Source organism: Megalobrama amblycephala, linkage group LG2, assembly GCF_018812025.1.
Source record: "Megalobrama amblycephala isolate DHTTF-2021 linkage group LG2, ASM1881202v1, whole genome shotgun sequence".
NCBI lineage: Eukaryota > Metazoa > Chordata > Actinopteri > Cypriniformes > Xenocyprididae > Megalobrama > Megalobrama amblycephala.
In genome coordinates this window covers 5,462,138-5,488,783 of record NC_063045.1, presented here as the reverse complement: position 1 = coordinate 5,488,783, position 26,646 = coordinate 5,462,138, and the positions used below count along the sequence as shown (strand labels likewise).

At 36.2% G+C, this 26,646-nt stretch overlaps 2 protein-coding genes across 2 annotated transcripts; both read right to left on the bottom strand.

Annotated features, from left to right (window-relative positions):
- Nucleotides 1–10,097: 10,097 nt before the first annotated feature.
- timm44 (translocase of inner mitochondrial membrane 44 homolog (yeast)) lies at nucleotides 10,098–20,706 on the bottom strand. Its single transcript, XM_048182270.1, has 13 exons — nucleotides 20,565–20,706; nucleotides 19,956–20,063; nucleotides 19,705–19,878; nucleotides 17,584–17,664; nucleotides 16,223–16,372; nucleotides 15,943–16,079; nucleotides 15,677–15,762; nucleotides 15,242–15,334; nucleotides 13,010–13,134; nucleotides 12,872–12,922; nucleotides 12,695–12,784; nucleotides 12,393–12,503; nucleotides 10,098–10,956 (listed from the first exon to the last, which is right to left on the bottom strand). The coding sequence occupies exons 1-13, from the start codon at nucleotides 20,592–20,594 to the stop codon at nucleotides 10,837–10,839; spliced, it is 1,356 nt and encodes a 451-aa protein (XP_048038227.1). The 5' UTR covers nucleotides 20,595–20,706; the 3' UTR covers nucleotides 10,098–10,836.
- A 1,073-nt stretch (nucleotides 20,707–21,779) lies between these two features.
- ticam1 (toll-like receptor adaptor molecule 1) lies at nucleotides 21,780–26,586 on the bottom strand. The gene is made up of 2 exons (XM_048182269.1): nucleotides 26,297–26,586; nucleotides 21,780–23,944 (listed from the first exon to the last, which is right to left on the bottom strand). Exon 2 carries the CDS (start codon nucleotides 23,841–23,843, stop codon nucleotides 22,176–22,178), a length of 1,668 nt encoding a protein of 555 aa, XP_048038226.1. The 5' UTR covers nucleotides 23,844–23,944; nucleotides 26,297–26,586; the 3' UTR covers nucleotides 21,780–22,175.
- Between the last annotated feature and the right edge of the window lie 60 nt (nucleotides 26,587–26,646).

The following is a 26,646-nucleotide window of genomic DNA, read 5'->3' as shown; positions in this document are numbered from 1 at the left end:
ATTTCTAGCAAGATTTATCATGATTTTTTTCTAGCATAGTTTAAAACATTGCTAGCATTTTTAAACATGGTTCTATCATTATTTAGCATGTTGCTATCATGTTTAACATGTTTTAACATGTTGCTAGCTTGAGCACATTGTTTAAAGTTCAGTGTAGCATGTTTCTGCAGATAGATAGATAGAGTTGGTGGCCATAGCTAACGGTTTGGTCTTAAAAGAACCTTAGATCAATTACCCATCATACTGAAAAGTTTCCATTACTAGCATTATTCCAATGAAAACATCTTCATTCTTTTCATCTTCTCAGTGTTCCCTTACTTATCGATAAACACTTGTTCATCCAGTGCTTCAATGAACCACCTCTTGATTTAATGGAACCTGGAGATTCATCATAAAAAAAAAAGTCAATTATTATAGCCGGGCGACGGCGGAGAGAGACTCTTCTGTTACTGTTTTCCCAACCTCCAGCCTTCTGATTTACACCCATAGATTAGCTGTCACTTCCACAGCACAAACAAACGCCTGAGAGGGCGTGAGTAACTGCCCTGGGGGTAGATGGGAGGATATATAGTGCTGAACTGGGCATGCTCACAGCTACACCCACTTCCCACAAGGTTTGCCACCCCATTAGGCTTGTTTTCCAGACACTCAAGCCTAATTTCCTGCTTCTTGGATCAGGCTGTTCCTGGAGTCGTCTAATGCAATCTCAGAGTTCCTCAGGGATTTTCAGAACAGGCTCGATGCAAAACAAAACGCTCACACACCACCCATAGTAGCTCATTTTAACTTTAAACTACTTTTAATTGAGTAGCTATATACCTTCATTGCCGTTCTCTCTAGTTTTTATTAGTAGCTTAGCTTGCAGTCTAGCTAACTATAACCCGGATCACAAAAAATAAAACGTTTACTAATGTTCTTGGTAAGTTATGAAAACATTATTTTGTATTTTTTCTTGGTTATGAAGGGAACATTCCATTTTATCACTCTTAAATCATTATGAGAACGTTACGTTTGAATGTTTTCTAAACATTCCGAAACAAGTGGTAACATTTAAAAAACGTTCGGTGAAAGATGTATGAATAATGTTTTTGTGCTAAAGTTTTGAGAACATTGTTAAAAACTTTGAATGAACGTTCTATCAACGTTAATGGAATGATGTTTATTTATCCACCTTATTCCAATGCCCCATGACGCTTTGCTCGAAATATAGGTGTAACTTCCGTTAAGCTGTAAACAGTCAGTGAAAGCCTCACTCTATGAACGCAATAGGGTCTAATATGTTTTTTTTTTTTTTTAAACTGGGTACAATGAGATGACATTATTCTACTCACCCTTCAACCAACGAACATTAAAAGGACATTTAAAAGCGTAAAAGCATCAACATTCTTTCCACAGCAATAATGGACGGGTTAAATATAACTAACGATATATATCTATATTATGTATGTTGCCTTAATAAAAAAAAAAAAAAATATGAATTTCAGCATTGCATGATACTATTTCAAAGTGATTTCCATCATTTTTACAGATAATAAATTGTATTTACCTGTGAAAACAAACCTGGAAAGAGGAGAAAAACGAGAGATTCTTCGTGCATTCCAGTGAATTATTAATGGGATATATCGTAAATTGTATTGGGAGAACAGACCACAAATGTGCAGTATATGTTGTCCTTTTTTCATACTATTACAGCGGTATGCAAAGGGACAAAAGGAAATAATCACGAGGATAGAAAGCAGCGGCTGAAGAGCTCTTGCCTTAGATATTCTTGTTATAACGTGTCACGTTAAAATACTGAGCGTTACGTTATTCTCATGATGTCTGAAAATAAAACATGGAAGAAAAATTGACAGCTCATTCAGTCAAACTGACGGATAAGAATTATTTGTAAGGCAACGTTATGATTTGAAACGATTAGTTTCAGTCTTTTTAAATGGAAGTTTCCCAAACCGGAAGTGCAACCCATAATTCAAAACGCAGTAGGCTAGTCAGGAATAAGGTGGATAACTTTGAGAGACCCTTGGCAGAATGTTAGCCGAAGTTCTGAAAATGTTACCTTTTCTGATCTTGACAAAAGGTCTCTCACGGTTCCATATTTGCCAACTGTTTTGTGATAGAAGTAAGATTTGGACTGAAATGTATCAATTTGTAACAGGAGAATGCATTAAAAAAAAGTTCAATAGAATGTCGGTGACACCCGGTGGCTCTTTTTGGTACAGCGCCTAAACGAAATCTCATGGGAACATTAATTTTTGTGATATCAACTTCAAATTTGGAACACAACTTGGTTAGACATATGGCTTTCATTAGAGTCAAATATATTTGATAAAATATATGTTTTATATGAAATATATTTAGTACAGTACATTTGATTTACAGTAAATTTTACATACTTTAATTTTTTTTTAATTCAAGTGAATTCAACAAGTGCTTTCACAGTGTTTTCTTTAAAACAAGACCAAACTTAGGTCTGTACTCCAAAGCATTGTTGAATTATAATCATTCACACAATCAAGTTTGGATAGTGCATTTTCATGTCTATTTTCAAAAATGGGAGTGACACTTTTATTCAACACTTTTTTGGGCCGAAATAATTATTTTTATAATATAATATAATATTTATTTTAATAAGCTCTGTAAAAAGCCATATTTTCCCTCTTGTTTTAAGAGTGTGAAGTTAACAAATGCTCAATTATCATATTGTTTAAAAATGAAATATGTTGTTTTTTGAAGTACAAAGCAAACTTGTGAAAATCGCAGAGATGCCAGCGATCAAGATATGCAAGTTACACGAGGATAAACATCCACTTTTAAGAAAATAAAATGCCTTCATGAGTCAAAGTTCCTTCATTTTATGATAATAAATCTTGCTTAGTAAACATTTCCTGAGATAAGCGTGTATGTACTGAAGAAACTGTACTGCAAATGTTAAAGTACAGACCATTGAATTCAAAGTAAAACATCTATTTGCAATCGTCTTGAGGAAGTGTTCCCATGCTGATGACAGTTTCGACAACCTAAGACATTGTTTGCGTGGTTTTATGGCTGAAGTTGAATTTACACCAGCAGAAATCACCCGCAGCCTAAAGCCCTGACAGAAACGAGTCGTCCTCCGCATTAAACCCGTGACAAATTGCTGTCCTGAAAGCCACTAACAGGAGAACCGCAGGCAGAGGACTTACTGATCAATAGAAACCGGATTTGCCATTGTTTTCGTCCTCCAAAACACAGTCATAGATCCTCATAAAGAATCTGCCTTTGGGATGGGGCGATTGTCCATTTCATTTCGAGCGAGAATACGCCAACACAGCCCTAGATGACCTGCTCATGAGGAGATCGTATGCCGCTTCACAGTGGACACTGCTGAAATATCCATTGATTTGCCACTAATTTGCTGTCTTTGAGTAATCGCACGCTTCCTTGACCTCTGACCTTCCGTAAATATGTGCAAGAAGCTTAAATCAGACTAATTGCTTAGTAAAGTAACAACATGACACATGATTTGAGTCGTTACATGCCATCGAAAACAATTATTTGCTTTCTGCGGTACACAAAATGACTCGCGTTAACAGCCTAAAGGTCTAGTAAATGAGCACTGGCGGGGTCTCATTAGCAAGCCATTAACTGAATGCCAATAATGCAGCTCATTTGCATATGTAAATGAGTGTGCCTGTGTGTTTGCGAGTGTATGTTCCTGACAGGTCTGTGAAGAGGGTTTGTTTAGACGTGTGCAGTAATACAACCAGAGCACACTGTGTGAACATTGTATCCCACAGTGCAGTGCACTTGACCTTCCATTTCTAGTATAACAAAGGGAATGTGTGCATGCATAAAAATGTAACTTTTGCTCGTTCAATCAAATATTGTGTCAAAAAGGAGTTGAAATTGCATTTAATACTGCTTCGGGTTCATTTGTATCACTGGAAATGCAAGGCCACAGTATACATACTACATAAGTATAGTAAAAATAGTATGGTAGTATGCAATTCTGAACCAGTATTTAACTGTACAGCCAAAAATCAAGATATTTTTAAACAATATTTGATTAAAAATGGAGAGGTCACAGTTTACATACTATGCATACTACATACTGCAGGAAAAGTATAGTCATAGTATACATAATAGTATGGTATACTGCTATTCTGAACCGGCATATAAACAAACAGCCAAAAGTCAAGACATTAACAAACAAAATTTGTTTAAAAATGTCAGGTCACAGTATTTGTACTATACATACTACATACTGCACTGCAGGAATAGTATGTAGTACTAGTCACAGTATACAAAATACTGCTATTCTGAACCAGCATTTAAATATACAAGCAAAAGTCAAGACATTTTTAAACAACATTTGCTCAAAATGGCAGGTCACAATATACATACTACATACTGAAAGAATAGTATGTACAGCAGTACTAGTATACATAATAGCCAAAAGTCAAGACATTAACAAATAAAATGTTATTAAAAGTGGCAGGTCACGGAATTTGTACTATACTTACTATATACTGCAAGAATAGTATGTAGTACTAGTCACAGTATGCATAATGGTATGCTAGAATGTTATTCTGATACAGTATTTAATCATAAAGCCAAAAGTCAAGACATTTTTGAAACAAAATTTGCTCAAAAATGGCAGGTCACAGTATACATAGTACATACTGCAAGAACAGTACAGTAGTATACATAATAGTATAGTAGTATGCTATTCAGAACAGCATTTAAACAAACAGCCAAAAGTCAACATTAACAAACACAATTTTCTTAAAAGTGGCAGGTCACAGTATGTGTACTATAAATACTATATACTGCAAGAATAGTATGTAGTACTAGTCACAAGTTGCATCCCAAATGACGCACTATACACTATACACTACTACTCGCACTATTTATACTTAAAAACGTCATAAAATAGTGCATAAGTACGCGAATTGGGACGCACCTACAGTATGCATAATAGTATTCTAGAATGCTATTCTGATCCAGTATTTAATCATAAAGCCAAAAGTCAAGACATTAACAAACAAAATTTGCTTACAAATGGCAGATCACAGTATACATAGTACATACTGCAAGAACAGTATGTAGTACTAGTCACAGTATACATAATAGTACAGAAGAATGCTATTCTGAACCAGCATTTAAACATAATAGAAGCAAAAGTCAAGACATTTTTAAACAAAATTTGCTCAAAAATGGCAGGTCACAGTATTCATACTACATACTGAAAGAACAGTACAGTAGTACTAGTCACAATATACATAATAGTATAGTAGTATGCTATTCTATAACAGCCAAAAGTCAAGACAATAACAAACAAATTTGGTTGTGTTTATACTATACATACTGCATACTGCAGGAATAGTATGTAGTACTAGTTACAGTATACATAATAGTATGGTATACTGCTATTCTGAACCAGCATTTAAACAGCCAAAAGTCATGACATTAAAAAAATCTGCTCAAAAATGGAAGGCCACAGTATACATAGTACATACTGCAAGAACAGTATGCAGTATTAATCACAGTATACATAATAGTATGGAAGAATGCTATTCTGAACCAGCATCAAACAGCCAAGAATCAAGACATTTTTAAACAAAATTTGCTCAGAAATGGCAGGTCACAGTATTCATACTACATACTGAAAGAATAGTATGTACAGTAGTACTAATATACATAATAAAATAGTAGTATGCTATTCTGCATATGATTTGCTTAAAAATGGCAGGCCATTTATACTATACAAACTACACATACTACAAGAATAGTATGTATGTAATCCTAATCACAGTATACATAACAGAATGGTTGAATGCTATTCTGAACCAGTATTAAAACAAATTTTGCTTGTAGTGTCTTATATATTTTAGAATAATACTATCTCATGTTCTGAGGTGGATGTTGTATATTTTCTATAGGCTTGACAGGTCAGAACATACTATCCATCTGCAGATGTAGGAAAACTTCAGCACATGTGCAAACCTCAGCCCAGGAGATCCATCACCAAACAGATGCGCTTGTCACGGGATGAATGAATGGATGAACGAATCGGAAAGCCTGTGTATCAGGCTTCCTCCACGTTTCCAGAGCCCAGGCAATAAATCTGACCATGTCAAAACGGCGCACCCACGTTCTTGGACAAGCTCTGCACGTTGGTGAGAATCAACCCACAGAAACCTGAAGAGATATTACATAACAGCATTTTTTCACTCCAAAAAGCCAAATACTGCCAGAAATTCTGGTAAATTAGCTGTGAAAGTGAACTAGCAGTGTACATTCAAGTGCTACAGCTGTTATACGTTGACAGAAACACCAGTTTTCTGTCAAAGTTCAAATTATAACTTGCCAAACTAAGCTATTCAATTAAAATTGTCAAACAACCCTTTAAACAGTAGTTAGCCACACTTACTGTTCAAGCGATTTACAAAACATGCTAATTGCAATAATGCTACAAACAAAAGCTAGCTATGTATCTTCATTGCAGTTAGCTAATTTTTGTAAGTAGCTATATTTACCTTAATTTACACCTTAATTTCAGTTAGCTAGTTTTTGTAAGTAGCTATTTACACCTTAATTTCAGTTAGCTAGTTTTTGTAAGTAGCTATTTACACCTTAATTTCAGTTAGCTAGTTTTTGCAAGTAGCTATATAAACCTTAATTTAAAGTAGCTAGTTTTTGTAAGTAGCTATATACATCTTAATTTCAGTTAGCTAGTTTTTGTAAGTAGCTATTTACATCTTAATTTCAGTTAGCTAGTTTTTGCAAGTAGCTATATACACCTTAATTTCAGTTAGCTAGTTTTTGTAAGTAGCTATTTACACCTTAATTTCAGTTAGCTAGTTTTTGCAAGTAGCTATATAAACCTTAATTTCAAGTAGCTAGTTTTTGTAAGTAGCTATATACATCTTAATTTCAGTTAGCTAGTTTTTGTAAGTAGCTATTTACATCTTAATTTCAGTTAGCTAGTTTTTGCAAGTAGCTATATACACCTTAATTTCAGTTAGGTAGTTTTTGTAAGTAGCTATTTACACCTTAATTTCAGTTAGCTAGTTTTGGCAAGTAGCTATATAAACCTTAATTTCAAGTAGCTAGTTTTTGTAAGTAGCTATATACATCTTAATTTCAGTTAGCTAGTTTTTGTAAGTAGCTATTTACATCGTAATTTCAGTTAGCTAGTTTTTGCAAGTAGCTATTTACACCTTAATTTCAGTTAGCTAGTTTTTGTAAGTAGCTATTTACATCTTAATTTCAGTTAGCTAGTTTTGGCAAGTAGCTATATAAACCTTAATTTCAAGTAGCTAGTTTTTGTAAGTAGCTATATACATCTTAATTTCAGTTAGCTAGTTTTTGTAAGTAGCTATTTACATCTTAATTTCAGTTAGCTAGTTTTTGCAAGTAGCTATTTACACCTTAATTTCAGTTAGCTAGTTTTTGTAAGTAGCTATTTACATCTTAATTTCAGTTAGCTAGTTTTTGCAAGTAGCTATATACACCTTAATTTCAGTTAGCTAGTTTTTGTAAGTAGCTATTTACACCTTAATTTCAGTTAGCTAGTTTTTGCAAGTAGCTATATAAACCTTAATTTCAAGTAGCTAGTTTTTGTAAGTAGCTATATACATCTTAATTTCAGTTAGCTAGTTTTTGTAAGTAGCTATTTACAACTTAATTTCAGTTAGCTAGTTTTTGCAAGTAGCTATTTACACCTTAATTTCAGTTAGCTAGTTTTTGTAAGAAGCTATTTACACCTTAATTTCAGTTAGCTAGTTTTTGCAAGTAGCTATATAAACCTTAATTTCAAGTAGCTAGTTTTTGTAAGTAGCTATATACATCTTAATTTCAGTTAGCTAGTTTTTGTAAGTAGCTATTTACACCTTAATTTCAGTTAGCTAGTTTTTGTAAGTAGCTATTTACACCTTAATTTCAGTTAGCTAGTTTTTGTAAGTAGCTATTTACACCTTAATTTCAGTTAGCTAGTTTTTGCAAGTAGCTATATAAACCTTAATTTCAAGTAGCTAGTTTTTGTAAGTAGCTATATACATCTTAATTTCAGTTAGCTAGTTTTTGTAAGTAGCTATTTACATCTTAATTTCAGTTAGCTAGTTTTTGCAAGTAGCTATTTACACCTTAATTTCAGTTAGCTAGTTTTCGCAAGTAGCTATACACCTTAATTTCAGTTAGCTAGTTTTTGGAAGTAGCTATAGACACCTTAATTTCAGTTAGCTAATTTCAGTTAGCTAGTTTTTGCAAGTACAATTTCAGTTAGCTAGTTTTTGCAAGTAGCTATATATACCTTAATTTCAGTTAGCTAATTTCAGTTAGCTAGTTTTCGCAAGTAGCTATACACCTTAATTTCAGTTAGCTAGTTTTTTGGAAGTAGCTATAGACACCTTAATTTCAGTTAGCTAAGTTCAGTTAGCTAGTTTTTGCAAGTACAATTTCAGTTAGCTAGTTTTTGGAAGTAGCTATAGACACCTTAATTTCAGTTAGTTAGTTTTTGCAAGTAGCTATATACACCTTAATTTCAGTTAGCTAGTTTTTGCAAGTAGCTATATACACCTTAATTTCAGTTAGCTAATTTCAGTTAGCTAGTTTTTGCAAGTACAATTTCAGTTAGCTAGTTTTTGCAAGTAGCTATATACACCTTAATTTCAGTTAGCTAATTTCAGTTAGCTAGTTTTTGCAAGTAGCTATACATCTTAATTTCAGTTACCTAATTTTTGCAAGTAGCTATATACAGCTTAATTTCAGTTAGCTAATTTTTGCAAGTAGCTATATACACCTTAATTTCAGTTAGCTAGTTTTTGCAAGTAGCTATACATCTTAATTTCAGTTAGCTAATTTTTGCAAGTAGCTATATACAGCTTAATTTCAGTTAGCTAATTTCAGTTAGCTAGTTTTTCCAAGTACAATTTCAGTTAGCTAGTTTTTGCAAGTAGCTATATACACCTTAATTTCAGTTAGCTAGTTTTTGCAAGTAGCTATACATCTTAATTTCAGTTAGCTAGTTTTTGCAAGTAGCTATATACACCTTAATTTCAGTTAGCTAATTTCAGTTAGCTAGTTTTTGCAAGTACAATTTCAGTTAGCTAGTTTTTGCAAGTAGCTATATACACCTTAATTTCAGTTAGCTAATTTCAGTTAGCTAGTTTTTGCAAGTAGCTATACATCTTAATTTCAGTTAGCTAATTTTTGCAAGTAGCTATATACACCTTAATTTCAGTTAGCTAGTTTTTGCAAGTAGCTATACACCTTAATTTCAGTTAGCTAGTTTTTGCAAGTAGCTATACATCTTAATTTCAGTTAGCTAGTTTTTGCAAGTAGCTATATACACCTTAATTTCAGTTAGCTAATTTCAGTTAGCTAGTTTTTGCAAGTACAATTTCAGTTAGCTAGTTTTTGCAAGTAGCTATATACACCTTAATTTCAGTTAGCTAATTTCAGTTAGCTAGTTTTTGCAAGTAGCTATACATCTTAATTTCAGTTAGCTAATTTTTGCAAGTAGCTATATACACCTTAATTTCAGTTAGCTAGTTTCAGTTAGCTAGTTTTTGCAAGTAGCTATACATCTTAATTTCAGTTAGCTAATTTTTGCAAGTAGCTATATACAGCTTAATTTCAGTTAGCTAATTTTTGCAAGTAGCTATATACACCTTAATTTCAGTTAGCTAGTTTTTGCAAGTAGCTATACAGCTTAATTTCAGTTAGCTAATTTTTGCAAGTAGCTATATACACCTTAATTTCAGTTAGCTAGTTTTTGCAAGTATAATTTCAGTTAGCTAGTTTTTGCAAGTAACAAATGTACCATTGCAGTTAGGACTACAGGCTATTTTAAACTACTTTAAATGGAATAGCTATGTATCTTATTGGCAGTTATCTAGTTTTTTCCTAGTAGCCTACAGTGTAGCTAACTGCTTTTTACATGATTCTGTTCTAACTTACTGTATATATTGGCAACAGTTTACTAAAAACAGTATGGATTAGCATTTCAAACACTATGATATGTGATTATTAGGCATTTTTAGCTCAATTTTGTGCAATATCGCCTTTTAGCAAGACAATAAAATGAGTGAAATAAATCAGCATATTAGCACATCTTTCATAGTGAGTGGTGAAGCATGGAATAGTTTTAATATACATTTCACGTTTTTGATCCAGATAATAAAGGTCTACAACAACCAGCAACTCATTTTTATACGAACGATATTCTACATACTGTCATTTTTGAAGACGACCTGCTATTTTAGCCTCACATGAGGCGGAAATTAATAAAAGACTATTTGATGGCTTAATAAATTCTTCGAACTCTCCCAAACACTCCGGAAGGAGAAAACATTAAGGCCGACCTTAAAGATGCAATCTGTAATTGATAAAACTACACAGCCAAATCTTTAATAAATATGTCGAACTGCCATTGGCGGCCTGTCAGTTGCAACAAGTCCAGGCTGTATCTGGGTTTAAGACGCCTGGGGAGATCTGGTTATCTTCAGATTCAATCCAATATAAATAAAGTACTTTTATTATAATTATTATTAAACATGGTTACTGATAGCTGTGTAGAATGGCACTTGATAACCACTCAACATATTCCTTACTGAACAGTTAGACAGACAGTACACACAAACAAAAATGAGTCTTTCAGTCTTTCAGACTGATGGGGTTTCGGTCCAATGGCGTGAGTCCAACCGTCGGCCATTTTGGCTCAAACACGAACAACCCTGCGGCTTAGTCAGAGTTCCTGAAAGGGCTCTGAAAGAAGCCAGTGGGGGCGTGGTTATGTAAAACAAGCAGATGTGTGTGTGGCCACGCCCCCTGAGTCCCCTTGTAGAACCATCTTTACAGGATCTGCTCAGTACTGGATGCAGAGATGTCTAGAAGTCTCCATGCAGCGTAGGGGTTCAACTCGTCCTGATCTCGACACAACGCCCAAACGTACATCATCCTCAGAACCTTTTCCTGTGAAACAAGCAAACGCAATGAATGGTTGTTTTTGGCGGCCTGTTTTAATTTTAGTTTTAGTCTAGTCTTTGTATCAAGCTGTCATTTTAGTTATTAGTTTTAGTCACGTTCATACTCTTTTTGTTCTAGTCAAGTTTCAGTGGACTAAAAGTCTGAGCATTTTAGTCTTATTTTAGTCAGAATTATCCATGACTATTTTCGTCTAGTTTTAGTCAATGAAAATTGTATTTTAATCTCTTTTTAGTAATGCAATTCTATTTAACCCAGTATAAGTACCTAGTAGTATAGATGAAACCCAAATTCTCTTTTAGCAAACAAGGTTATCTTATTATATTATTGTTACCTTATAGATAATAGCTTTTAATGCCTTCAGATGTCTCTTAACCCTTTAAGACCTGAAGGCTTTTTTTTAAAGTTTTTTTTTTTCTGAACAACATACACAAAAGTAAAGACTCATAACTCCAAAACTGTAGCAAGGAGAGTCAAAAGAGAGGTATCATTTGAACTCTTTTTAAATTTTTAGAAAGTATAAATTACATTTGGACATTTTCATGCTGAGAAAATGCTGATAAAAGACTTAAAATATATATAATTTTTTAAAATAGTTTTTCATTTTTTTATTTGACATGGAATAACTCAGGAAGGCAATAAGATTGGAGAAAAAAATCTTTTTTGGTGATGCTATTGGCTGCATCTGGTTCAAATTTTGTGGTGATAGCATAAAGTATAGTTGAATAAAGTGTTATTCATTTTTTCGCAGCTAGATGGCGCCCACGGGTGGTAAACTCTGGTTTAGAGGCACTTCTCACTCGCGTCTGCGCAGTGCGACCTGATGCAGCCCCTGAAGTGAGACACAGGAAACAGAAATACTGCAAAATAATAATAATAATGCGACTAAATGAGATGAAATAACGTTATAACATTTCGCCTCGTCTTGTTTTGGTCAACGAAAATTAAAAGACATTTTAGCATAGTTTTTATTTTGTAAACCACATTTAGTCTCGTTTTTATTCGTCAACAATATTGCATTATACATTTAATTATAGTCATAGTGACCAGCATTTACGTCGCGTCTCGTCTCGTCTTTGTAAAGGTTCGTTGACGAAAGCAACACTACGTCAGATTTATCCAGACACATGACAGCTGCTTCAGCAGAAGAGCGTTTCTAATATCCACGACTGTCTGAACTCAATGATTCGAGGGCAGCGGACTGCGATAATGAACTACAAACTTCTAATGTAAAAACATCCCTGGAGTGTCGTTACATTTGGCCTTTTAATAGATTTGTACCCGGTGATTTCTGTGAACTGCAGAGTCACGGCGGCTCCGAGTGAGATCATTGGAGGGGTTGCCGGAGGTGAATCTCAACCTTCGACTCGGCACTTAACGACGCTAATGGCTAGGAGTCGTTTGTCATGTGAGCGCTGACTCACCGGGTCTCCCTCCACGACTTCACCCTTCATGTTACGGATGACCATCACTAGTTGAGCCTGGAAGGTGATGATGAGGACGGGACCTTGTTCCATCATCTTCCCCATTGCCAGCTTCAGAGAAAACAAAACCAGAGTTATTTTATGCATCTGGACTTTTAAGAAGAAGAAGATGTCATAATGAAATTTAGATGATCTCATGTCTGATTATTCTGCATTATACGTCCATCAGGACGCTCTGATGGAGTTACTGAGCCATTAAGATGCAGCAGACGGATATTATGTGTCTTTCCTTCAGTACTTACATCAATGTTATCAATGTCCAGGATCTTGGAGTGAAACTGGAGGCCCATGGCTTTGGCCTGCTGGATGGGGTGAGCCAGCTGACTGTACGTCTGAAACCAGAACCAGTGTTAGAGCAACAAGTTTAACACCCAAAATGAAGCCTAGAAAACACCAGAGATGGTTTGTGGGACACTCACGGCCTCGTAGCACCAGTCTTTCAGCACGTCCAGTTCTCCCTGGATCATGGCCTACAAACAGAGCCAATGTTCAGTGTTTTATCGTGGATGTCTTTCGATGTTTCGGAGCGATGTACGCTGGGATTTTTTGTCTCTCACCTCTAGGATGTTGGGAATGATGTCCCTCTCGCACTGCTTGAGGAAGGAATCCTTTTCGAAATTCGGATCCACCTTCAGGATCTCAGTCAGAACCTCAGACATCTCGGTTTTGGAGAATAAACCGCCTGAGAAGAGCAGGGGACAGTTATGATGATGGATGGATGGATCTATCTCTCTATCTATCTCTCTGTCTATCTCTCTGTCTATCTCTCTGTCTATCTCTGTGTCTGTCTATCTATCTATCTACAAACCCGATTCCCAAAAAGTTGGGACACTGTACAAATTGTGAATAAAAACAGAATGCAATGATGTGGAAGTTTCAAATTTCAATATTTTATTCAGAATACAACATAGATGACATATCAAATGTTTAAACTGAGAAAATTTATCATTTTAAGGGAAAAATAAGTTGATTTTAAATTTCATGGCATCAACACATCTCAAAAAAGTTGGGACAAGGCCATGTTTACCACTGTGTGGCATCCCCTCTTCTTTTTATAACAGTCTGCAAATGTCTGGGGACTGAGGAGACAAGTTGCTCAAGTTTAGGAATAGGAATGTTGTCCCATTCTTGTCTAATACAGGCTTCTAGTTGCTCAACTGTCTTTGGTCTTCTTTGTCGCATCTTCCTCTTTATGATGCACCAAATGTTTCTATGGGTGAAAGATCTGGACTGCAGGCTGGCCATATCCTTCTTCTACACAGCCATGATGTTGTAATTGATGCAGTATGTGGTCTGGCATTGTCATGTTGGAAAATGCAAGGTCTTCCCTGAAAGAGACGACGTCTGGGAGCATATGTTGTTCTAGAACTTGGATATACCTTTCAGCATTGATGGTGCCTTTCCAGATGTCTAAGCTGCCCATGCCACACGCACTCATGCAACCCCATACCATCAGAGATGCAGGCTTCTGAACTGAGCGCTGATAACAACTTGGGTTGTCCTCGTCCTCTTTAGTCCGGATGACATGGCATCCCAGTTTTCCAAAAAGAACTTCAAATTTTGATTCGTCTGACCACAGAACAGTTTTCCACTTTGCCACAGTCCATTTTAAATGAGCCTTGGCCCAGAGAAAACGCCTGCGCTTCTGGATCATGTTTAGATATGGCTTCTTTTTTGACCTATAGAGTTTTAGCCGGCAACGGCGAATGGCACGGTGGATTGTGTTCACCGACAATATTTTCTGGAAGTATTCCTGAGCCCATGTTGTGATTTCCATTACAGTAGCATTCCTGTATGTGATGTAGTGCCGTCTAAGGGCCCGAAGATCACGGGCATCCAGTATGGTTTTCTGGCCTTGACCCTTACGCACAGAGATTGTTCCAGATTCTCTGAATCTTTGGATGATATTATGCACTGTAGATGATGATAACTCTTCAAACTCTTTGCAATTTTTCTCTGAGAAACTCCTTTCTGATATTGCTCCACTATTTTTCGCCGCAGCATTGGGGGAATTGGTGATCCTCTGCCCATCTTGACTTCTGAGAGACACTGCCACTCTGAGAGGCTCTTTTTATACCCAATCATGTTGCCAATTGACCTAATAAGTTGCAAATTGGTCCTCCAGCTGTTCCTTATATGTACATTTAACTTTTCCGGCCTCTTATTGCTACCTGTCCCAACTTTTTTGGAATGTGTAGCTCTCATGAAATCCAAAATGAGCCAATATTTGGCATGACATTTCAAAATGTCTCACTTTCAACATTTGATATGTTATCTATATTCTATTGTGAATAAAATATAAGTTTATGAGATTTGTGAATTATTGCATTCCTTTTATATTCTCATTTGTACAGTGTCCCAACTTTTTTGGAATCAGGTTTGTATCTATCTATCTATCTATCTATCTATCTATCTATCTATCTATCTGTCTATCTATGTATCTACCTATCTATCAATCTGTCTGTCTGACTATCTATCTTTCTATCTATCTATCTATCTATCTATCTATCTATCTATCTATCTATCTATCTATCTATCTATCTATCTGTCTGTCTGTCTGTCTGTCTGTCTGTCTGTCTGTCTGTCTGTCAGTCAATCAATCAATCAATCAATCAATCAATCTGTCTCTTTCTGTCTGTTCTATCTATATATCTATCTAATTGTGACTTTATATGTCTTTACTTCTTGTAGTTATTTTTTGACTATTTCTCATAATTGTGACTACCTGTAACTGACTATCTATAAATAATAAAAAGTAAGAGTAAGCATAAACGCAGTGGTGTCTTTACCGATGATGTCGGTCATTTTGTCTGTGACGGCGCGGGACGCTCTGATGAAAGCGTTGTCACTCTCATCATACTTCATCTTCATCTCAAAGAACCCTGGGAGGACAAAAGCGCATGAAGAGACTCAATAACAACACATACTGGCTGTCATTGTGTCAGCACAACAACCCGACACTAAAATGATCATCTCACATCATAGTTTGGGCAACACGGCAGCCTTTCCTCTGGAAAAGATTGTGATCATGAAGCGAACAGAGTCTGAGTCAACGGGCGGTGAGTGCTCGTTACTGAGCATCATTATCACTGCCCTTAACGAGGCTCTAATTGATGCAGTGAACTCTTCAACACCACATAACTACCAACTAACATCCAGAGCCTCTGTGAACATGCAGCTCTCGCCATCTATTGGTCAAACATGTGCACTGCAGCTCAACTCACTGTTAAAAACAACATTGTTGTCCTTGAAGTCCTTCCACTGCTGATACCATTTAGAGTCCTTGTGAAGCACGACACCCATCGCCTCCCTTTAAGAGAGAGAAAACCACTACGTTAAGACGTTATTAACGATTACATGCGATGATTACGATGAACTAGAGCTCATATTTCTATATACTTGATGTATACAATGCCACTTATTTTTCCATTTAATATACAGCAACATTTATTCTTCTTAAAATAAACATTTGCCGTCATATTAGACCTACTCGTTTGCCTCGAAGACTTTGGCTTCAGCGCCTCCTGCCTTGGATGAGAAATCGCTCCTCTTCCTCAGTCTGCTGGGCGGCCGGTACGGGCCGCTCTGTCCGAGTTCACCAATCTCTTTCTTCACGCTCTCGACACCCTGAAAACAACAAATAAAAGAGCTGAATCTATCGGCATATTCAGAACAGGGTCCATTTCATCCACTTTCACAACATCTAAGAAAGACAGAAAACTCATTGCTTATATGATATAAACAGTATTTCTTTGCATGGCAGTAGGGACCTGTGAGATCGCCCGAAACGCTCCGGTCTTTCCCAGTTTTTCTCCACCCTTAGACATCGTCTCTGCTGACTGTTTGGCTGTTTTGGCAGCCTCCTCCACGCCTTCTTTGATCTTCTTTCCGATGTCCGAGCGACCCACCTCTTCCAAACCCTGAGGAGAAACGCACACAATCAGCATTAAAGGATTAGTTCACTTTCAAATTAAAATTTCCTGATAATTTACTCACCCCCATGTCATCCAAGATGTTCATGTCTTTCTTTCTTCAGTCGAAAAGAAATGAAGGTTTTTGATTAAAACATTCCAGGATTTTTCTCCTTATAGTGGACTTCACTGGACTCCAAACGGTTGAAGGTCAAAATTACAGTTTCAGTGCAGCTTCAAAGAGCTTTAAACGATACCAGACGAGGAATAAGGGTCTTATCTAGAGAAACCATCACTCATTTTCTAAAAAAAAAAAGTAAAAATTATATACATTTTAACCATAAATGCTCATCTTGAACTAGCTCTCTTCTTCTTCTCTATTAGAATTCCAGCAATGTAGACACTGATAAGTGTATTACTGCCCTCCACAGGTCAAAGTTTGAACTAAATTGTCATATACAATATGCTAGTGCAAGTATATAACAATTAGTTCAAACTTTGACCTGTGGAGGGCAGTAATACACTTAGCAGTGTCTACACTGGAATTCAAATAGAGAAGAAGAAGAAGAGAGCTAGTTCAAGATGAGCATTTATGGTTAAAATGTATATAATTTTAAATTTTTTTTTAGAAAATGAGTGATGGTTTCTCTAGATAAGACTCTTATTCCTCGTCTGGTATTGTTTAAAGCTCTTTGAAGCTGCACTGAAACTGTAATTTTGACCTTCAACTGTTTGGGCTCCATTGAAGTCCACTATATGGAGAATAATCCTGGAATGTTTTCATCAAAAACCTTAATTTCTTTTCGACTGAAGAAAGAAAGACATGAACATCTTGGATGACATGGGGGTGAGTAAATTATCAGGAAATTTTAATATGAAAGTGAACTAATCCTTTAATCATTATCAGGTCAATCACTGCTTAAATATCAACTACAATATCGCAACATGACATGACTACAACACTGCGCAGTTATGTAAATCACTGCAGTTTAAATAAGTTTTTCCACACAAAATCAGAACAAAATCCAAAAGATTATTTTGCAATGTAATCCTTCACAGAACATCGCAATACTGCAGCCTAAACACTCTGCAGAAACGTAACGTTCAGCACTTATGCAAATGAAAACACTCTGAGTGAATAAATAAATATTAATGTCCTCTGAAATGAAACAAACTGCATGTCAAGTGCTGGAACACCCAGAAATAGCAGTAATTCTCACCTCCTTCACAGTGTCTGATATCGTCCCCAGAGTTTTCTTCAACACCTCAGAGGTTTTGACTGTTTCTGACTCAATGGTTTTCTGAAAGACACCAACAAATACACAATTCAGCACAATTTCACCGGGGACACACGATGCTTTCAGCCATTTCATAATCACAGTAATAGTAGGGCTGTCAAAATTAACATTAACATGCAATGAATTCAAAATCCTTAACACGTTAAAATAATTCAAATAAATGACTGAAGCATGTGAAATTACGTCATTAACATAATTTACGTCACGCACGTCAAGTTTATCTGTGATCAGATCATTTTAAGCGCTCGCGACACACTGATCAGACACATTTCAGTACATTCACGTTGTTTCCACACACATTCAGGATAGTGTTTTTATCTGTCGTGTGTGTATTTCTGTGTTTAGTAATTCTGAATGGATTCGTTTGCTGTAGTAGGCATACAGTATGCCAAGATGGTTGGTTTCCATCTGGTTCGGTATCACTAAAGACTATAGAATAACACAAGACGCGTCACTCGTATTGTTTTGAATGGGAGAAAGTGTAACGCGTAATATGGCGGAATAAGTCCCGCCTTCTAAATAAGAGCCAATCGCCGACTGGTAAAGTCATCGCGTCACTGCAGCAGCCGTTAGAAGCACCGGTTTCTATAGAAACAGTCAGACGCGCGCCTCAGAAGAGACGCGCATTTAGGTCTGCGCATGCGCATTAGCTTGATCCAGCCTAAAAAAATAGTTTTTTTTGTCATGATTCGAGCGTTTGGATAAAACATTTATAAGACAGCTGTTGTCAGATTTCATTGGTGATTTCAAATATGAAATGTAATCGTAAGGTTGGCGAACAGTTTTGGAGAATTTGATGTTTCCCCATTCAAAGAGATAGGGCATGATGCCCAGGATGCCTGAGAGGCGTTTCAAAGATGGCCGCCGAGAGAAATGACTTGTCTTAAAGGGACTTTGCCTAAAGTCATTGAGACAACTTGCCCCAAACTGAGATGTGTGCTAATGTTGGCTAAATCTCAAGGTTCGCTCAACATCGCACGTCAGCTAAAGTATCAAAAGACACGTTATTGTCTCCTCTATGTTGTACACAATAATAATTTTTAACATTCATATCTAACAAAGTTGTATTGCATAAAATTTAAAGTGCAAATTTTTTACTTTTTAAGCCAAAAAATAAGAAAATTGTGCTAAACTCTGATTAGAGCGATCTTGACCACATGTGAACAGGAAGTTGACTATAGAAGAAGTCACCACACAAAGTGGGATTTGCAATGATTAATCGTTAGCAAAATAAAAGTCTGTGTTTACATAGTGTATGTGTGTGTTCTGTGTATAATAATTATGTAAATATAAATACACACATACACGTATACATTTAAGAAATACATGCATGTTTAAATAAATATATATTTATATATAATTTATAGTACATGCAAATATAAATATTTTATATATAAATCTAACATTTTTCTTAAATATATGCATGTATGTGTCTGTATTTATATATACATAACTATTATACACAGACCACACACATATATTATGTAAACACAGACTTTTATTTTGCAAACGATTAATTTTTTTGAGAGAATGCAAAAGCATTTTAAAGTTTTTTTTCTTCCCCATCTCATATTCTTTCTAACACCATGTCCCTTTAGGGGCTCCGTAGAGCACCAGTAATCCAGATTTGGTAATCTGAAAAAGTGTGTATCTGGATCAGAGTGATCTAATCCAATTCTGCTTTGAAGAACCAGCACAAAAGTAAGATGAATTACCTGATCCTGGACAGCAAAACATGGGATTTCCAAATCCAGATCATTTTTGAACAACTGGCCCTTAGTTATTAGTCCTTATTAGTCCTATTAGTTATTAGTCCATTAGTTATTAGTCCTTAGTCCTTTTTTCAAATATATAATAAAAGCTTGCAGAAAATACAGTTGTGAGAATGACCCTTCAATCTTTACTGGATTTAGCAGCTGACAAAATAAACATGTTAAACAAGATGAATGGTGTATGTTTAATTTCACGATAAATGTGTTATTAATCGCGATTAAAGATTTGACAGCTCTAGTTCATATGCAGCATAAAAACACTCATACGTACATATTTCCTCCTGGCTTGCTTGAGCGCCTCGGATTCTTCTAGTTTTTTGGCCTCCTCGCGAAACTTCTTGATGTTCTCCTTCATCTCTTTGTTCTTGCTCAGTTCCTGCTTGAGATTGTCCAGAAACTCTCCCAGGAAGCCCTTCCGACCACCGCCGCCGGACATAAACCTCGCCTGCACATCACATGCATGTGAAAAACATGGTAAAATCCCAAATCTCCCCCCAAAAAAACCACTGACACACCACTCACCTGTGCCGTACTGGCCGCCGGGCCACATATCCTGTACACGTGAGCTCTGTCGTATAATGCTGCATACTGACGAGTGACTAACAGTGCAGAACTTCTCCTGACACACAGCTGAGCACAAAAACATGCATGATAATACAGTAATGTCATATTTATGAAGGGAAAACACCATTTAAACAAGCTCAGATGAGTTATCTGATACTGATGCCCCTTACAAAACATGATATTATTCATGCATTATTCATATTTCATAAGGTATTTCCATGGTACATAACCAAAATCCATGGTAATACCATGGTATTTTATTATTAAGAGATGTAAACACAATAATAAATACCTGCTTGGTGTTTTATTATGATTTAAACATAAATAATGTCATTTTAAAAAAGCTTTATTAGTTATGTTATAATATTTAATGTCCCATCAAGGCCAGAATCATGTTTCATCAGCATGACTAGAGAATCTTTTCACATTTCTGCATTAAACACATTCTAGTTCAGGTGAATCAAACACGCGCTCGTGCTGCTTTAATCGCAAACATTACGCTTATCATGACGGTATTGGTCGCACTGTTGATGAGCGCTTAATAAACTGTTTAAATGAGAAACTCACCTGGTAACACTGACACAAGGAGGCCGCCATCTTGGAAGCGCTGTGAGTGACCCGTTTGGCTGGTGACCTTGCGACGCAATTCCGGGGGAGGAGCGACGTCAGGGAAGCAGCCAATGAACAGTCGCCTGTTCTCTGACGTCTCACTAAGTATGTTTTTTTTTTATTATTATATTGCATGTAATTTATGTACAGCAAAGTACAACTATAAATTACTAAATTTATTATATTGTCTTCGACAATATTTTTGTCTCAGTGGCTTTCTTTTAAGAAATCGTTTAATCATTTAAAGTTTTAATTGTTTATATTTTATACGAATAGATATTTTTGACAATAATTCTTTCTTTTTCTGCATTTTTTTTTGAAAATTGCAATGATTTATTAATCTCTGTAAAGTTTAGTATAGGATTATATTGATATATATATCAATTTGTTAATTGTTTATATTTTATACAAATAGATATTTCTGACAATAATTCTTAAACTGTTAAAATTGCAATGATTTGTTAATCTTTGTAAAGTTTAGTATAGGATTATATTGATATATATATCAATTTGTTAATTGTTTATATTTTATACAATATATATTTCTGACAATAATTCTTAAACTGTTAAAATTGCAATGATTTGTTAATCTTTGTAAAGTTTAGTATAGGATTATATTGATATATATATCAATTTGTTAATTGTTTATATTTTATACAAATAGATATTTCTGACAATAATTCTTTCTTTTTCTGCGTTTTTTGAAAAATTGCAATGATTTATTAATCTTTGTAAAGTTTAGTATAGGATTATATTAATATATAATTCAATTTGTTAATTGTTTATATTTTATACGAATAGATATTTTTGACAATAATTCTTAAAGTGTTAAAATTGCAACGATTTGTTAATCTCTGTAAAGTTTAGTATAGGATATATATATATATATATATATATATATATATATATATATATAAATTTGTTAATTGTTTATATTTTATATGAATAGATATTTCTGACAAAAATTCTTAAAATGTTAAAATTGCAACGATTTGTTAATCTTTGTAAAGTTTAGTATTGGATTATATTAACATATAGAAATACATTTCATAAAGAAATCTTTCATAAAGGCTTATTTTTTATTCAGAAATTAGCACTCAGGCACAGCAAATCAGAATAATTTATCATAGTTTGTCATGAGAAAACATAATTGTAAATAAAACAGTCATATGGTCATGATTTTATTTATTTTATTAAAACAGCTCTTCACCTCACAGTAACACTATAATCATTTGTCTGTCAGTTGAGTTTTTTTGTAGCAAATTTAGAGTTTTAAAAGCAAAATTAACATACAAATTGTTGGAAATTGGGCTTAGCCTCAAATAATAGTAATAATAAAACAATACCTAGAACCATAAACCACCATGGGACATACTAATAGCCCTAATTATGAATTAATACAATTATATTCTTCAAACCCCGCCCCCAAAATCATATCAGCCAACCGGATGTGAGCATGCAAAATGACTGACAGGCAGAGAGTGTTCCGAACGATTAAAACAACAGTTCTGTCATAGAGAAAGATGGGATTTCTCACAACACCTATTTTAACGAAAAAAAGCAGAAGCTTTAAAAGTCAAACTCATCAGCCGAGTTTTTAACATGGTCAATATTCATCGTCGAGTGATTTCCGATCATAACGTTCTGCGCGTTCTCAATGTGGATGCATGATTGTTGCGGCTGCCATGATCCAGGTTGCGTATACATTGCTCCATTAAACGGAGGTGGTGCGGATGCTGTGTGAAACATCTTATTTTGTTGCATTTCGCTTTCTAGTTTCAGTCGCGCTAATTTTTCAGTCTCTCGTTGTAGTTCCGCGTTTCTGGCGTTCTCCTCTCGCAGTCTCTTCTGTTCCTCGTGTAGCTTCTTCTTCCGCTGGCCCATTAGCCAAATCTTCTTTTGATTTGCCACTTTGTCCGGTGTGATGGCCTTCAAGACGTTGCGTTCGAACATTCTGCTTTCATCGAGAAAGACCTTCGTCCTAAGCACCAACGGAAAACTTTCGCGAGACAAGCGGTTTTCGCGAGGTAGCAGCGGAATAACAGAGTTCAGTTTGTGATGGTTTTCCAGCGAATTCACGATCGCTGAATCGGCGGTGGTCTCGCTGAGGTTGGATTTGAAGTTCTGCGTGAGCAGCAGCAGTGTGAACGCCGAGTTCTCGATGGCGTCCTCAATGCATCGCAACGTCGACCTTCCCGGTTGGGCGAAGTCGTCGGAAAACGTCGCGCCAGGCGCGGAGATTATGCTCTCGAGTCTTTCTCTTAGTCTTTGCGCCTCATCCGCATCTTCTGCTTCGTGGAGGATCACGAAGGCGTAAAACGTATCTTCTACGTCGCTTTGGCTTGCTTCCGGAGAGCAAAAACTGTTAGCTTGAGTTGGTGGTTTGAGATCTTTAGCGTTAGCATCATTTGGGCTGGAAGAAAAACTAATATTTGTGCTTTTGGATGTCACAACTTGGGAGCTTCCTTTGGAGTCTACACACTGCTTTGAATTTGTCGCGTGATTGACTTCCGCTGTCTGTAGTTGGTTGTTCCCGCGAATATTCATAGTTGGTCGTCGTAGCTGGTCTTGACTGGTTGTACTTTCACTATTTGTTGGCGTGCGTAAACTCAACGGCTTTGAATCTTTCGTACTGGATTCTGTAGCAGTTGGCGAACTAATTTCCAGACTATATGAACTGCAGACCGAACTTGATTGCTGAGACAGCAAACGGGTATCGTTTCGCTCAGATACATCTGGAGACGTCAGATTGTAAGTTGCAAGTTCGGTGTTGGATTTATCGATAGCATCAGGTCCGCAGACTTGCTTTACTTCCTCCTCGACATCTAAAGATCGCAAACCACACGTTCTGCTCGCCGCAAGAGCCGCGAGGTAGGCTTGATCTCGTAGTGACTTGTCGCACAATCTCTCCTGCACCAAAATGGTGAAAATTCTTGCTATATCCAATAACGTTTTGGCATCTGTTGCCTTAAAACCGCCAATATGGCCGCCGTTCAAACGTTCTCCATGCATTTTGAGCATTTCGGCCAAGTAGCTTCCAATGCTGCTGTCGCTGTTAGCAGTTAGCTTAGCATACGCCTCGCTGTTCCGCTTCAGGAGAATCAAGCACATGCCGTGCACCAGCTCCTCGGGCCGTTCGCGGCCCATTTTGAAGGTCAGGCTGAACCATCGCTCCTGCGCAGCCTGGGAGAGGATCTCAAACACCTTAGCGAGATTCGCGAATTGCTCTTCTGCCATTGTTTACGCAAGTGCGGGCGATCATACGTGAATATGTGCTCTCATATGACATGTTCACGTCATTCCATTCAATCTGAAGTCACTCAGGTGAACATGAGGTCCTGAAAGATTAAAGACAAAGTGAAAGTTGATTATGAGTCTATTTGAATATTTCAATATTGATAACAATATTTTATAGACTATCAAAGCATTTTACATTTGAATTAAACGTATGCATCTTTCATTCACCAGAGATATTATAAATCAATATGTATGAATAATAAAATAATTAAAAAAAATCCTAATTAAGTGTTTAATGACTCATTGACAGTTTTCTTTAAAGAGCTTAAAGAATAGAGAGAGAAAGTCCAATATGGCTGTCAGCCACAATGTTGCTAAGTCTGCGGTTTTCCCGTGGTTTACTAGTTTTGGACAGTGTTGCCAAGTCTGTGGTTTTCCTGCGGAATTGGGTTACTTTTACACTGTTGCCGTGGGTTGTTTTTCATGTCCGCGGGTTGAAGCGATAACGCGATAACATGATATTTAGCCCCTGGAATGCAAATTTTACCAGAGGAACCCCACCAAAAACGCGAATTTTGCCCCCCGAAACGCGATTTTTACTGTGGGACCCCCACTGATATACGATTGGGCTAGTTTTGAGTAGCAATTGGGCGGGTTTTGGGCTAGTTTTGAGTAGCAGTTGGGTGGGATTTTCCACGATGTAGTAGTTTTGGGCTAGTTTTGAGTAGGAATTGGGCGGGTTTTGTTGTGAAAACCTGGCAACCCTGGTCAGCCATAACATTGACCAAATAATTCATAAATAAATACTACATACCCAGGTAACAGAAGGTTCCCAGAACTTAAGCTAACGATGTGGCAAGGTTCTCTCAAAGTTATGAGCAAAGTGTCTGCACCGATGGCCTCATGGGCAGCGCGCCGACATGTAGCGCCAATACACTTCAGGCGACCCGAGTTTGGGTCCCGGCTCGTGGTCCTTTCCCGATCCCGTCCCCCTCTCTCTCTCCCACTTCGCTTCCTGTCTAACCGCTGTTCTATCATAGTAAAGGCAAAAACGCCAAAAATAAATCTTAAAAAAAAAAAGAAGTTATGAACAAAGTTCTTCCAGTAAAGTTATTTGGTCTTTAAATTATGTTCTCAAAACATTAGCACAAAAACATTATTTATAAGTCGTTCATGGAATGTTATTACCTTAAACGTTTTAATTGCACATTCATCTAATGTTTTTTTAGCGCAACTACTTCAAAAATAACATTCCCATAATGTTTGAAGAGTGATAAAATGGACTACATTAGCATAACCACAAACATTTAAAACTGGACATTTTGAACGTTCAAAGAACATTCAGAAATACTTATTTTTAATAAGTATTTTAATGGCCGAATTCAAAACACTGCTTCAGGAAGATTTGGAGCGTAATGAATCAGCTTATCGAATCAGCGGTTCAGAGCACCAAAGTCACGTGATTTCAGCAGTTTGACACGCGATCCGAATCATGATTCGACACGCCAATTCATAACGCTCCGATGCTTCCTGAAACAGTGTTTTGAAATCGGCCATCACTATATTTAGTCGTTATTTTGTTTATTTTGGCACTAATTATTTTATTATTAATACTGAACCACTGTACTCACATAAACTGATTTAAATATGTTTTTAGTACATTAATTGATCTTGAGAGAGGAAATGTCATTGCTCCCTATGCAGGCCTCACTGAGCCATCGGATTTCAACAAAAAATATCTTAATTTGTGTTCTGAAGATTAATGAAGGTCTTACGGGTGTGGAACAGCATGAGGGTAAGTAATTAATGACATTATTTTCATTTTTGGGTGAACTAACCTTTTAATGACTCATTGACGGTTTTCTTTAAAGAGCTTAAAGCTTAGAGAAATAAGTCCTAAATGGCTGTCAGCCACAGTGTCGTTAAGTTTTCCCGCGGTTTAGGGGTTGGGCTAGTTTTGAGTAGCAAATGGGCGGGTTTTGTTGTGAAAACCTGGCAACCCTGGCCAGCCATGAAGTTGACCAAATAATTATAATAAATAAGCATACATACCCAGGTAACAGTGAGCGTTCTCAGAACTTTAGCTTACGATGTGGCAATGTTCTCTCAAAGTTATGAACAAAGATCCAGTAAAGTTATCTGGTCTTTAATGTTCTCAAAACATTAGCACAAAAACATTATTTAAGTCATTCATGTTATTACCTATTATAGTAGGACGTTCATCTAACGTTTTTTAACGTTACTACTTCAAAAATAACGTTTAAAGAGTGATAAAATGGACTACGTTAGCATAACCACGAACATTTAAAACGTTTTGAACGTTCAAAGAACATTCAGAAAACGTTTTTTAATACATAACTTAAAGGGATCGTTATAGCGAAACGTTCTTAGAGCATTTTTGTTAGCTATCGATTCATAATATTATAAAGAAACACAAAGTGCGTGTTTCTTACCTTTGTAATAGTTCTGCATTAATCCAGAAGCAGGAAGAAACAAACAGACATTCACACTTTCGCAAAAGAAACAGTGAATCTGTAGAAATTGATTGATTATCAAACACAAAGACGCTTATTTTCCCGGTTGTTTTACATCTAAAGCATTAAATGACACACTGATGTTTTTAAAACTGAATGTTTTTCGCTTTCTCTGTAATGCGGAAGAAGGTAAACAGCGTGTGGACTTTGCAGTGCTTCACTAGTTTAAGATGACCAAAAGATGGCAGTAAAAATTACTGGAATAATTTACACTAATGGTCTTGCATAAAAAGACCTGTTGATCTAGTATAACAAACATACTTTTACGT